Source organism: Octopus sinensis, linkage group LG1 (assembly GCF_006345805.1).
Source record: "Octopus sinensis linkage group LG1, ASM634580v1, whole genome shotgun sequence".
Lineage (NCBI taxonomy): Eukaryota > Metazoa > Mollusca > Cephalopoda > Octopoda > Octopodidae > Octopus > Octopus sinensis.
The window spans coordinates 189102562-189118525 of record NC_042997.1 but is presented as its reverse complement, the minus strand read 5'-3'; the positions used below and the strand labels follow the sequence as shown (position 1 = coordinate 189118525).

At 38.5% G+C, this 15964-nt stretch overlaps 1 protein-coding gene across 10 annotated transcripts in view; it reads right to left on the bottom strand.

Annotated features, from left to right (window-relative positions):
- LOC115219484 (protein transport protein Sec16A) overlaps positions 1-15964 on the bottom strand; it is a 163589-nt gene that overhangs the window by 15222 nt on the left and 132403 nt on the right. For all 10 annotated transcript variants that reach the window (XM_036507765.1, XM_029789666.2, XM_029789672.2 and 7 more), the window contains 2 exons: positions 11108-11173; positions 1084-1212 (listed from right to left, as the gene is read on the bottom strand). In XM_036507765.1, coding sequence (XP_036363658.1) covers positions 1084-1212; positions 11108-11173 — 195 coding nt within the window. The remainder of the gene's footprint in view (positions 1-1083; positions 1213-11107; positions 11174-15964) is intronic.

Sequence of the window (15964 nt, the reverse complement as noted above, 5' to 3'; positions counted from 1 at the left end):
CAAATGTTAAACTACAATCTGTGTGATTTCTTTAAACAAAATACGGTTATAAGATACTGCGATCAAATGTCCTGCCTCCTTCCTACCCACATATGTCAAGTTGACAACTTTGCTTCTTCAAATGAAAGAATGCCATAAAATAACTTCCTTTGACACACACACATACATACACACACTCTAGGTAAAACTTCTGTGCAAATTATGTTAATTCCTGCAGTGTGCATGCGCAAATTAAAAGCTCAAACCCAATTGAAATTATCTTTTTCTATTGTGTAATTTGTGTTTGTGATGACCGTATTTAAAAACCTGATCTTCAATCAAAACTTAAAAGGAAGTTTTCCCAGAAATCCTGTCCTTTACCTCTTCTTTCTAGCATGTCCAAGGTGACATCCACCCCACCCCACCCCCGGGCCTTATTTTTTCCCTAAATTTCTTCCGACTCCTATGTTTGCAATACAGGAAATTAGGATTTCACCCACAAGATCCAAGCAAATACCATAGAGTAAAAGCCAAGTTGTTGAAGAGTAATACAGAGGAATAAGTAAACACTAAATGGTCTAAATCAGAAACTCATTATTGACTGTCAGTTATAAGCCATATGGATTGAGTAAAACATAAATACGTAAAAGCATGTAAAAGCACCAACCGATCGTGATCGTTTGCCAGCCTCCCCTGGTCCCTGTGCCGGTGGGACGTAAAAAGCACCCACTACACTCACGGAGTGGTTGGCGTTAGGAAGGGCATCCAGCTGTAGAAACACTGCCAAATCAGACTGGAGCCTGGTGCAGCCTCCTGGCCTCCCAGAACCCAGTCAAACCGTCCAACCCATGCTAGCATGGAAAACGGACGTTAAACGATGATGATGATGATGACTACACATTCTAAAATCCTTTCCCAATAACTCTGGCACTTTGTATGTAATCAAAAGAAATCAACATTTTAAAGCTTTGATTTGTCAGTATCAAAAAAATTTCATGTACAACATCTTTATGTTGAAAATTATTCAGAATTTGCTAATATAAGATTGTGCAACACTGAAAAAGTTGGTATAATAAGTTATAAAAATGTTGCTCTGTTACTTACCGGGAGGAACAAAAATACCTGGAGTTGGAGCTGCAGAAGTGGTTGGAGGCAATACATTGAAGAGATTCTTTGGAACAGTTTGGGCTGTAGCATTAGGATTCATTACATCAACATACTGGTTTCTGGCACCTGGTTTTAGAAGAAAAGGAAATAATTCAACAGAGAATAACCACTGTTAATAAATTCCATCAATTAATGGAGAAAACAGTTGCCGTTGATAACACCTTGTATTATAACCATACAATACACATCAAAGATACAACAATTTTTAACAACCATTAAAAAGTAACCTGGATTCATTAAAGAAACAGAAGTATTTATCAATCATATATCCATTAAGTTAATGTCAATGTAATTATTTTTATTTTTGTTTCATCCTATATTGCATTTGCTGGACAAAAGCAAGTTTTCAGGACTGTGAGACTGACAAGAGATTATCAGACAATTTGGTAGAACATATACTACAAACTGTATTTTTACTCAAAACAATCACTTTTTTTTTACTTTTTTGCCAATGTTTACATCCTTTCCTTTTTTACATCAGGAAAAAAATTACTTACGGAGGAAACACACACACATACAAGGTAAATCTATTGTAGGCTTACAAATATATTACAATTTCAAGATGGTAGGGCAACTATTATTAATTTCAAATCTAGTCAAAAGCCAGATTATTTTCATGTTGCATGGAGCATTCCTGTTGAGAAAATTAAATGTTTGCAACATGGAGAGCCCAAGCAGTCTGAAGATAATGTGGGCTTTCACCTGGATTTGATATTAACAGTAGTTGTCTTTCTATCCTGGAATTGTAAAAGATTTATTTATATACCAGCTGTTGTACCCGGCATTGCTCGGGTTTTCTGTGTTAAGGATAAGCCTATGCTGTTGTAAACGTTGCTTGATAAAATTTCTGTCTGAATCTTATGAATGACATCATGTTCAAGGTACTTTAGCAGAGGTACCTCATAATTCCTGGGTTGATTGTTGGAGTGTAGTTCAATTGCATACAAAATGCCTAATAATTTCATAATAATCCCCTGCTCATGTGCAATTATCAATTTTTTTGTCAACTCTACATGCCACATTCATGAACTGTAATCATGTGTAACATATCTTAAAATCGATAGAATAGTCTCTGAAAAAAGCTGATACACACTTGTGCCCTTCCAATTCCTCTGGAATTAAATTAAAACTTTAACCGTCTCCCCTACTACAAAATTTACCTAAATCTCAAATTTCATTAAAATCGAATAAAAAAACAAAAGTTATGGCCAAAAATAAAATCCCTGTGGGTATTTGCACGCAAAATGCCTATTGATTTTATAAAACCATTGCTCAGGCGCAATTATCAATTTTTTATCCACGCCATATACTGACATCAACTCACTGCCATGAGCCTCACTCACTCATTGATTTTCATCAAAATCAGACATAAAAAGCAAAAGCTGCAGGAAAAATAACATCATTATGGGAATTTCCATTCAAACGCCCGATTGAGCTCACAAAAATTGATGCCAACTGAACATTATCAAGTTTTCAAAAGATTCCGGCCTTATTTGATCTACCTATGTGCCAAAATCCTTAAAATCGGTTGGATGGTGTGGTAGGAGTTAGAGTAACCCCAAACACACACACAGACACCATTACACATTTATGTATATAGATATATAAAACGCACGCATATATACACATACATACATACATACATACAAACATATATATATATATATATAATATATATATATATATATATATATATATATATATATATATATATATATATATATTACACACACACACAAACACACAAGTAAAGGCACATGGCTCAGTGGTTAGAGCATCGGGCTCACAATCATGAGGTAGTGAGTTCAATTCCCAGACTGAGCTATGTGTTGTATTCTTGAGCAAGACACTTTATTTCATGTTGCTCCAGTTCACTCAGCTGTAGAAATGAGTTGCAACATCACTGGTGCCAAGCTGTAGCAGCCTTTGCCTTTCTCTTGGATAACATTAGTGACATGGATAGGGGAAACTGGTATGCATGGGCGACTGCTGGTCATGCATAAACAACCTTACCGGGACTTCTGCCTCAAAGGGGAACTTTCTAGGTGCAATGGTCATTCATGACTGAAGGGGGTCTTTACCTTAATATATATATATATATATATTATATATATATATATACACACACACACACACACACATATGCACATATATTTACACACTCAACCGAACAATATACACCCATACAAACACACACACACATGCACATATATTTACATGCACATATATGTGTGCATGCACACACACACAGGTACAACAGATTTTCATATAATTTCCATCTCTAAAATCTCACAAAGCTTTGATCAACCCAAGGCTAAAGTAGAATACATTTCCCAATGGCCCCCAGGATTCTGCAGTGAGATCAAACTGAAAACCACGTAACGAAGCAAACTTCACCACACGGCCATACTTTTACAGTATCCATTAATACGAAAAAGCATTAAAAACTTTCAGACAACGTGATAAACAGAAAAATCACAAAAGATTATATTTCCAAGTTCACAGCAACATGAGACACAAGAAACAGGCAACAATAACTTATGTTAGATCGGTTAATTGACAGCTTAGATTATATCTGGAGCACTTTTCTGCTTTTGATCCTATTGGTGATAAAGCAGAGGCAGATGTTTTCAGATTAGGTTTTATAATACTGAATGATTTATTAGCATATAATCTGCTAAGTATGAAAGTGATGGTTCAGAACATTCCAGTCCAATCAAAGTAGAACAACTCACAGACAGACAAAGTAGATTACTGAAGCTGTTACTACTGATGCTTTCATTTATGAACAGTGACCGCTGATACAAGTATAATGGTACAGCACTCAAGAACTCGAGTATTAGAAATATATTAATGATGAAGATAATAAAAGGAATTATAGCAGACAGAACTGAATACATATTAACCCTTTAATGAATATTTAATCATTTTGAAATCAACCTGCCTGAGACCACTTCTGGTTTTAGCATACAAACTGTTTGCAAGTAATTTATATTAAAAACTTTCCATCAAAATTTTATGCTATTCTATGTCCAGAAAACTAGCTTAATCATCATCATCATCATCATCGTTTAGCGTCCGCTTTCCATGCTAGCATGGGTTGGACGGGTCAACTGGGGTCTGTGAAGCTGGAAGGCTTCGTCAGGCCCAGTCAGATCTGGCAGTGTTTCTACGGCTGGATGCCCTTCCTAACGCCAACCACTCCGCGAGTGTAGCGGGTGTTTTTTACGTGCCACCTGCACAGGTGCCAGACAGAGCTGGCGAACGGCCATGAACGGATGGTGCTTTTACGTGTCACCGGCACGGGGGCCAGCCGAGGCTGGCAACGGACACGAACGGATGGTGCTTTTACGTGCCACCGACACGGGGCCAGACAGAGCTGGCAACCGGCCACAACGGACGGTGCTTTTACGTGTCACCGGCACGGGGGCCAGCCGAGGCTGGCAACGGACGCGAACGGATGGTGCTTTTACGTGCCACCGACACGGTTGCCAGACAGAGCTGGCAAACGGCCACGAACGGACGGTGCTTTTACGTGCCACCGACACGGGGCCAGACAGAGCTGGCAAACGGCCACGAACGGATGGTGCTTTTACGTGCCACCGACACGGGGCCAGACAGAGCTGGCAACCGGCCACAAACGGACGGTGCTTTTACGTGTCACCGGCACGGGGGCCAGCCGAGGCTGGCAACGGACGCGAACGGATGGTGCTTTTACGTGCCACCGACACGGTTGCCAGACAGAGCTGGCAAACGGCCACGAGCGGACGGTGCTTTTACGTGTCACCGGCACGGGGGCCAGCCGAGGCTGGCAACGGACACGAACGGATGGTGCTTTTACGTGCCACCGACACGGGGCCAGACAGAGCTGGCAAACGGCCACGAACGGACGGTGCTTTTACGTGTCACCGGCACGGGGCCAGGCGAGGCTGGCAACGAACACGAACGGATGGTGCTTTTACATGCCACCGACATATATATATATATATGCGTGTGTGTGTTTGTGTGTCTGTGTTTGTCCCCCTAGCATTGCTTGACAACCGATGCTGGTGTGTTTATGTCCCCGTTACTTAGCGGTTCAGCAAAAGAGACCGATAGAATAAGTACTGGGCTTACAAAAGAATAAGTCCCGGGGTCTTATAATGATAAAAATTATTTCACTCAATTCATTATTTTCAAAATTAAAACAAAAGCAGTGTATTTCAATTGAACTATGATAATGAAAGGGTTAAACACCAGCTGAATCAGTAACTGTATATTTGGCTGGTTTTTAAGCTATCCATATTTGACTGGTTTGGTTGGTGCTTAAACTATATATATCTAAATGAAAATATAAATCAAAATTCATGACAACATGAATTTAAAAAATGAGATTTTAATTGGTTAACACTAGCAGAATATCTAAATAGGATATCTTCTTTATGCCTTTAACCCTCCAACGCGGAGTATAGACCACTTATAACCGAATCCCATGTCACATAATTTTTCGCTTCTGTACTTATACTCTGCCATGAATGTTCCCCTTTCTGTAGTTCCTTTTGTGTTGATCGACGCCACGGGTTCTTAGGCCTACCTCTCTTTCTGTATCCATCCGGTTTCCACTGTAAAGCACTTTTCGCTACATTTGGTGTGTCTTTTCTAATTGTGCTACCAATCCACTTCCACTTTTTCTTAAATATTTGCTCCCTAATCGAAACTTGATTTGTTCTTTGCCATAGCAAATGATGCTGATGAATATCTAAATACTAATACAAAAATTTCTTCCTATCTGTGTACCTATTGTGTAACACTAAAACATGAGTGGTGGGGAACAGGGAGGCAGAGATAGATAAAAACAAAAGATTCTATGAAGAGAGAGGGTGAATAAAACTGATAAAAGAAACACACAAAAAAAAGGCTGAAAGGGCTATGGAGAGTTAAACATGAAGGAAAGAAAAGGGAAAAATATCAAGACAGCAAAGTTTGTGACATCACTGCATCATAAGCTCTTTTCTTTCTTTCTTTCTCTCTCTCTGCATTTGTTTGAAGCGTTTTGAATTGTATTTAAATATAAGAAGAGAAAAATGCTAAGCTCTTCTGTATATATGTATGAATCATCATCTCCATGGTCATCATCATTTAACGTCCGCTTTCCATGCTAGCATAGATTAGATGCCTTGACTGGAACCAGTGAGCCAGAGAGCTGCACCAGGTTCGAGTTTGATGTTGGGATGAGCATGTATGTGAGTGTGTTAATAAAAATACATATGTAAAGGCTAAGTGACAGTTAGGATGTAACTGAAGATGCAGTTGTGTCAAACACATTTGTAAATATCAAGAGGTAATTGTTACAAGTATAACAACATCATCATCATCGTTTAATGTCCGCTTTCCATGCTAGCATGGGTTGGACGATTTTGACTGAGGGCTGGCAAACCAGATGGCTGCACCAGGCTCCAATCTTGATCTCGCAGAGTTTCTACAGCTGGATGCCCTTCCTAACACCAATCACTCCGAGAGTGTAGTGGATGCTTTTTACATGCCACTGGGACCATTAATAAATAAATAAATAAACATTAATAAATAAATAAAAATAAGGTACTTATATATCTTTATTCATTTGGTCATTTGCCAGTTATTTGATTGTAGCCAAGTTCCACTGTGTGGCACTTTGGGTAAGTGTCTTCAACTATAGCCCCAAGCTGACCAAAGACTTGTGAGTGGATTTGGTTGACAGAAACTGAAAGCCCATTGTGTGTGTGTGTGTGTTTGTTTATCCCCCATCACTGCTTGACAAACAATGTTGGTGTGTTTATGTCCTTGTAACTTAGTGGTTTGGTAAAAAGCTTAAGAAAAAGTATTGGAGTTGATCCATTCGACTAAACTTCTATTTGTAGAATTTTAGTCAATGGAACTGAACCTGAAACCATGTGGTTGGGAAGCAAACTTCTTACCTCACAGCCACACCTGTCCCTAAATGTTAAGGATTTTTAAAAACTGTTGCAGTATATTACTGTAAATACTCAAGTATAGTCCACCCTTGAGTATAATACACAGGGGATGTTTAGGGGGCTGTACCTCTGAAAAACCTAAACCTTGTGTATAATACCCCTTCTCTAACCTGAGTCAAGGAGGTCTATATAACGTCCTTGGTTTGTAAAAATGTACATGGTAACGTTCTTAATTATTATTGTATATATAACATAATACAAACATGTAGCTATTTTGTGCATTTTGTTTGCAGAAAATAAAGAAATAACAGTAATAACGTTTAATAAATGTTGCTTACTGCAAGTTATGGATGATTCTTTTATGACTTCATTGCTTTCAGGCTTAACTTAAGGTATTTTCACACCCGACATCACAAAATGCGTCTGAATAAACATAGCCAGACAGTAAATAGAGACTCGGACATTGCTTAGAAAATAATTTTCATTTTTAGCCTCGTATATAGTACGCACCAGGGATTTTGATCCTTAAATTTTGGGGAAAAAATGTAGATTATACTCGAAGATTTATGGTATTCTAGATCCCAGTTTGCAACATCATTTATGAGAAATAAAATTCAGTAAGATCTATTATGAAGTTTAGTGAGTATAGAAACAAGTTAATTATGAAAGCAAGATATTCAGACTTTTAAACCTAGATTTACACAAACAACAGTTTCTTTTGTAATTTTCACGAAATAACAATTGGTTGTTATTCATCAAGAAAGTGACAGAATAAAAAAACAAGCAGGAATATAAACACATACAACAGGTAAGGTGAAATTTTTTTAGAAAATAAAAAACTTTATTTAAGAAGAATGTGAGTGCTTTTTGATGACTAGATTATTAGGGAGTAGCAGAGTACCAAAGTATTCAAGCACACAATAAAAGGAGTGTGAAATATTAATTGTGATAGGACTGCTTCAACAAGAAGATAACTAGGGTAGCAGTAATCATCAAAAGATTAGAATTATTGCTGCATTAGAAAAAGTTAAGCTGTATGTATAAGAAAAAAAGAAATGTGGTTTAGAGCCTTATAAAAAGAGAAAAAAAAATAAAAATATGCACAGCAATATGCAATAGTAATGCAATTTCCTAACCTTAATATCCCAATTAGTTGACCCCTTTTCTGCTGAACAGCAGTTACTATATTAATTAGTCATCTGCCAACCTCATGATATACAACGAATAAATAACTAAATAGAGAGAAACCTTAATGTCAAAAATTAATAACAGAAAAGGACCAATGGTATTGTTCTTTTCCATGGTAATTACAATTTGAGAATATACAAGCTTGCCAAACTTCCTCTCTTTTGACAATTTTTTTTCTTTTTTTTTTTGGATTACAAAACATGCAATTTGCATTCCAGACAGAATGTAGCTACAATAACAACTAGTTTACTGGAGTGATTACCACCAATGTAACATAACTTTGACAAAGACACAACAAACAAAACAACGGTGGCAATATATCAGGCCTTATTTGTTCTAAATTAAAACACATTTAAAACTTTAGTAATTGCAAAGATGAAGAGTGAAATGTGGGGTAACTACATCAACTTGGACTATATTTTACCTCTTGGCTTTTACTCGTTTCAGTCATTAGACTGGGGCCATGCTGGAGCACCGCATTCATGAATTTTAGTCAAATGAATCAACCCCAGTACTAATTTTTTTTTTAAAGACAGGTACTTATTTATTATCCTCTTTTACTGAACTGCTAAGTTACAGGGACATAAACAAACCAACACTGATTGTCCAAGTGGTGAGAGGGGACAAACAGACATACACACTTACATATATATATGTGTGTGTGTGTGTGTGTGTATACATACACACACATATATATAAGTGTGTATATATATATATATATATGAGAGAAAGAGAGAGGATGTACTTGCATAGCAAGTGACCAGATCTGAGATTGTTTGCTGGAACGAAAACAATTGCAGCGTGGAAGGTGTTTATAAGCCATTAAAGAAACACACAAAATCCGTTAGATTCACTTCAACATTTAAATTTAATTTGCCAAAATATTTTCATCGCTTTGAGACTGCAACCTGTTCACACACAAAATTCCATGCTGCATCTCTCTATAAATATACATATATATGAGGGCACATGGTCTAGTGGTTAGGATGTTGCACTCACGATCACAAGATCATGGCTTCAATGCCTAGGTCAGGTGGTGCATTGTGTTCTTGAGCAAAACACTTCATCTCAGGTTGCTTTGTAATCACATGGTACACAGCGCACCTGTTCAGACAATGTTGATTTGATGGAGAGAGTGAGCTAATGTGCTGCACAAACATTTGATCACTATAAACAAATCATTTGTGCAGGTTGTTTGGCAAGATGAAGACTGATACATCGTCTTCGATGCAAGAGTCCATCATCATCATCATCATCATCGTCGTTTAACGTCCGTTCTCCATGCTAGCATGGGTTGGACGGTTCGACCGGGGTTCTGGGAAGCCAGAAGGCTGCACCAGGCTCCAGTCTAATTTGGCAATGTTTCTACAGCTGGATGCCCTTCCTAACGCCAACCACTCCGTGAGTGTAGTGGGTGCTTTTTACGTGCCACCTGCACAGGTGACAGGCGGGGCTGGCAACGGCCACGGTCAGATTGGTGTATTTTATGTGCCACCGGCACGAAAGCCAGTCGAGGCGGTGCTGGCATCGGCCACGAGTCGGATAGTGCTTTTTACGTACCACCAGACCAGGGATACTGGCTGGTTCAATTCGATTTCGATTTTGCTTGCCCCAACATGTCTTCACAAGCAAAGGGGGTTGGCAAGGGTGCCTGTCGTACGGTCGCATTGGAGTATTTTACGTGCCACGGCCACGAGTCGGATAGTGCTTTACGTACCACCAGACCAGGGATCCTGGCTGGTTCAATTCGATTTCGATTTTGCTTGCCCCAACATGTCTTCACAAGCAAAGGGGGTTGGCAAGGGTGCCTGTCGTACGGTCGCATTGGAGTATTTTACGTGCCACGGCCACGAGTCGGATAGTGCTTTACGTACCACCAGACCAGGGATCCTGGCTGGTTCAATTCGATTTCGATACATATATATATGTGTGTGTGTGCACATAAAAAGCACTATTCAAGTGTGATCATTACCAGCATCGTCTTATTGGCACGTGAAAAACAACATTTGAGCGAGGCCGCTGGACTGGCTCCTGTGCGGGTGGCACATAAAAAACACCATTTGAGCATGGCTTTCACCAGAACAGCCTGACTGGCCCTCGTACTGGTGGCACGTAAAAGCACCCACTACACTCTCGGAGTGGTTGGCGTTAGGAAGGGCATCCAGCTGTAGAAACTCTGCCAGATCAAGATTGGAGCCTGGTGCAGCCATCTGGCTCGCCAGTCCTCAGTCAAACTGTCCAGCAAATGCCAGCATGGAAAGCAGATGTTAAACGATGATGATGATGATGATGACAACAGGCTTCTTTTAGCTTCTGTCTACCAAATCCACTCACAAGACTTTGGTCAGCCCAAAACTATAGTAGAAGACACTTGCTTGAGGTGGCATGCAGTGGGACTGAACCCGGAACCATGTGGTTGGAAAGTGAACTTCTTACCACACAGCCATGCCTGCACCTGTATTTGCTCATTACAGGCAGAAATTTGATACAAAGGAGAATGCTGTTAGACTATGATATATATTTAAAGTTCTGCAAATAGTGAAACCTTATGACAAGCTAATACAATATTATATTTCCGTATACAAGGGTGACAATGTAATACTGGGTCATTTCAGTAACTCATCTATGTAGGAGTTAGCTGGTGGTCAATTTTATCACACTGTCCAGACATTGAGAGTAAAAGCTTTCCAGAATCTGTACTTGGAGCTTAGATGAGTAAATGACTGGTTTAATTTATTAAAAGGAAAGCAAATGTAAGAAGCTATCAACTTGAATGAATGGAAAGATTGTCAGTTGTAACAACGAATCTGATAAACATTGTTAATGGAAGGGAAAGTACTTACCTCGAACCCTGGATAAGGAAAACTTATTCCCAGTAGGCGGTGGAGGACCTGCTTGAGGAATAGATGCTGGAAAACAAGAAAGAAGGGAATTATGAGAGAGAGGTGTTTAGGTAGGTACACACTCACCGTGTGATCAGAGAGAGGCATATCCATATAAAATAATTACTATACTGAAACTTAAGTATAAAATTTTCTAATACTTAGTCCAGTTGATGATTTAATGTAAAGCAGTTTCTTTGTTTTCGTTTTTCAAAATAAAGAAATGGACACATACATCTCTGGCTGTCTTGATATCATAATTTATTTGATTTGAAATAGTATGTTTTAACAACATCAATTGCAGATTTGCCATAATCCTATAGAAGATATATTTACTGCAGATATTTTCTGAAGATGCATTTTTTTTTTTCAATTTCTCCTTTTTACTCCACACCAGAGTCCTATATAAACTTTCTGCTGGTATAAAAAGAATTAGATAATGGAATGATATATTCAGCATAAATAGCTCTCCATAGCTATTTCACATTGATTTGTTTGTTTAGTTAATTGGAGCACTACTTTATGACCTTTCTAAGTGGTACTTATGACTTCCCTCAAATGATGGTAAAACACATCCAAAATTATAACAGAAATTTTTGGGCTATTTTCAAATCTGATAGGTTACAATTGCAAAATAGCAAGGGAGACTCTACAATGCTAATTTGACTTACTGAAATAGCAGCCAAACCTCTCTCAAACCACATCCAACCATCATAGAAAAAAGACATATCAGATGATACAGTTCTAGAAAATACAGATAGACATGGCTGAAATGATTTTGAGCATAAGTCTGTCAGGACAAGTTTGACTTGGAATTCAACAACAAGTAGTGTGCAATCATAATTTTAAGGTGGTATGATAAATCTGGATCAAAAATACATATCCCAAAATGAAAATTCTAAAAAAGTAAAGATTAAACAGGTACTCTACAAGAATTAGATAAAAAATATTTATATTGGGTCATCCCATAAATAATGTAGTTTTTTCAAGTGCATGAACTAAAAGTTGGAGAAGGACAGGATAAACTAGCTGCAACAACTTTACTATAATTGCAGGTAATTTTACCTTGTACTTATTCTTGGTGCAAGTTTTGAAGACTGCAGTTCGATTTTAATACTTATTTTTTCAAAGCTATAATGGAAGTGGCAAAGGAGCATATTCAGCATATTTTGCTTTATGAGTTCAATAAAGGCAACAGCGCAACGGAAAGTGCAAGGAATATTAATGCATTATATGGGGATTGGACAACAAGCATAAGCCAGTATCAATGGTGGAGCCAGAAATTCCAAGCCAGAAACTACAGCCTAGAAGACGAGCCTCATCCTGGAAGATCTGTAGAGCTCCACAAGGACATCCTGCAAAACCTCGTGGAACAAAACCCCATCATAACTGTTGAGGAACTAGCAGAGAACTTTGGATTTGGTCATTCAACCATTCATCACACCTGTGTGCCATCAGAAAAGTTAGCAAATTGGGTCAATGGGTTCCTCATAAACTATCCGAGTCTAATTGCACATAGAGCATGAATGTGTGCTCTTCTTAGCTGCCACGTCTCACGAATGAACCTTTTTGGACTGAATAGTGACTGGTGACAAGAATTAGGGTCTCTATAAAAATGCCAAGTGCTGAAGACAGTGGGTAATGAAAGGAGAAACACCAGCATCCCAGGCTAAAGAAGGTCTTCACCCACGTAAGTTGTTATCTGTTTGGTGGGATATGAAAGGTTTAGTCCACTTTGAACTTTTAAACCCAAACCAAATAACAAAGGAGATCTAACTGCGAGCAGCTTAAGTCAGTGCCAGAAGAAAAACAACTATCTTTGGTTTCAAAATGAAAGGTGTTCTTCCAGGTGCAATCCCATGGTCATTCATGACCAAAAGGGGTCTTTACACCAGCTTAAAAACAACAAAGTTATTTTACTAAATTCTTTATCATTTTCAAAATTAACTGAAACAAAAGCAGTGTATTTCAACAGAAGTATGTTAAAATAAGAGTAAATGCTAACTAATCATGACTATTACTTCATTACATCACTGCTTCCATTCGTTTCTCCAAATAAACTACTTACACATTTTCGTTTGTTTCCAGTGTTTCTTATTATGGGAATTATTACATGGATTATGTATTTTTTTTTATCCAAATCAATCATACCACATTAGCATCGTAATTACATAATTTATGCCTCTCGTTGTTTAGCCCCAAGTCAACTCTGGTCAAACAGACCTTTGATCAAAGGCATTCTAACAGTGACCATCTGTTCTATTTCTACTTTAACCAGTTGTTACATTTACATTGTTCAATGTGTCCTTCCTTTTTTTAAATCAGTCAAGGTGTGGTTGGAAAAAGATTAGGTTGCTATTTCTAAAAGGTTGCATGACCATGTAGAGAACCCTTATCAGGAAGCAGTGAATGACCAGAATGGAAGAGCAATTAGAATAGAGAGACAGCTTAGCAGTATTTAGGTATGTTGCTTTCTGTTCTTAGTTCAGACCCTACAGGGGCTGATTTTATTTTTCCTCCTTTAGGGATCAAGGAAATAAATACCAGTTAAGTACTGGTTTTCATTTCACTGACTGTACCCAGCCCCAAAATAACTCCTAACATAAAGCTTTGAACCTTTGAATGCCTATACTGACACTGTAATTACATTAATGCCTGACTGTCATGCCTTGCCACAGCTCTCATCTTACTAGATTAGAGCATCCATTCTTTTTCTTCTTGTGAAGAGAATGCATTTCACTGGTTGGACAGTCCATCTACTGACAGCATCCTCTGCATGGATAACGGGATATGCTGTGACTAATAATGTACAGACATGTGCTGATACTACTACTTGTTTCTTTGGCAGTGTTGCTGTCCTGGATCAAGCAAAAACCTATACTGGACACTTGGTATCTTGGCTGTTGTCAAACACTCATGGCCCTATTTCAGTCAAGAATTGCAGTTAATGGTGGTTCCATGTTTGGCATGCTATAAGGGATTAGAGGTGGAAAAGAATGACAATGTTTTCAGAGAAACTCCAAGTGTCAAGAATCAACTGAAAGTATGTTTGAGAGAACTTTCAATCTAGGACCAGAAGCCCCTGGGATGGTTGTTCTATGGTGGAGCGGGTATTGCTTGTTTGAGATAAACCCTAGCAGTGTAGAAGTGCTGTCAATCAGACCTAAGAAACATATAGAGACAAAACCATTCTGCACACATTCTTATGGAGTTCATACATCACTGGCTTGTGAAGTTTCATCAAACAACTGCTATTCTGTGCAGAACAGATCCAGCTATTGGCTGAGTTTATCCGTCTGGTGGCTTTCACAAAAGAGACAGTGTGGTGGAAAAGATTCGAAGACTAAAAATGGATATGTCCCTCTTTGGCCAAACCATCATTAACTTTCCCAAATGCCATTTGGAAAGGAAGGTGAGGGTGGAGCAGAAAATACAACCCTCCAGTAAATTTTTAAGGTAGGTGAGAGTAGTGAACAAAGCCCAAATGAACAGGTTAGCTCTGAGCGTGCATCTATAGACAGGAAAACTAAGAGAGGGTGCTTACATTCATGGAACAGAGTGATGTAGGTTCTGTGAGATATTCATTATCTTTCTGCAGGGACTCCTTGTTGGAATTTTCTCTTTACTTATTTTTTTTACTCCTTTTTTTTACATGCACTTCATAATACAACCCACTATGTTTACATATTGTCTTTAATACTGTCCTTCTTTTCTGTGAGCCCTTATTGTTAATAAAGAAATTATCGTTGTGTCGTTGTTGCTGTTACTCACTTATTAAATAATTCGGGTGTGAAAGCAAGCTAGTTGTTTAAGGGAGACAACTTTGTAAAATATATTCCAAGGGAGATAATGTTTTTTATATTACAATTGCCCAGCAAATTTTAATGGTCTTTCAGATCAAAATAAAGATTTTATCTTCATATAGCTAATTAATAATAAATCCTCATGACATGGTCTAACCCTCAAGTTACTGGCTAGGGTAAAAACTTCAGGTTATAACAAAGAGATGAAGTGCATTCATTCAACAGAAATGTACTTTCCAATCTCAAAACTGCCCACAAAAGTCATGCAATGGCTCCACTTGCTAGAAATAGCATCCAAATCTTCAATATTGGATAATATACTTATATATGTTATGTTTTCTTCCTTTAGTTTACTTGATAAGGATAGGACTGAAGTTAAACAGCCACCATCAAAAATGCATACATGCATGTCTGTGGGTGCATGTCTGTCTATACTCATACACAAAGACACACGCAAACACAAAATATATGATGGGCATCTTTCAGTTTCCATCTATCAAATGCATTCACAAAGCTTTGGAGAGCCTGGGTCTATAGAAGAAGATACATGCCCAAAGTGTCACACAGTAGAAACCAAAACTACATGGCTGAAAAGCAAGCTCCTTGACTACAGAGCCACAACTGCATATGGGCATGCCTGTACCTAGACAACTGCATTATATAAATCATCATCATCATTGTTGTCATTTAACGTCCGTTTTCCATGCTAGCATGGGTTGAACAATTTGACTGAGGTCTGGCGAACCAGATGGCTACACCAGACTCCAATCTGATCTGGCAGAGTTTCTACGGCTGGATTTCCTTCCTAACGCCAACCACTCTGAGTGTAATGGGTGCTTTTACATGCCACTGGCACAAGGGCCAGTTAGGCGGTACTGGTGACGGCCACGCTCAAATGGTGCTTTTTATGTGCCACCTGCACAGGAGCCAGTCCAGCAGCACTGGCAACGACCTCGTTCGAATGTTTTTTCACGTGACACCAGCACAAAAGCCAGTAAGACGACGTAGGTAATGA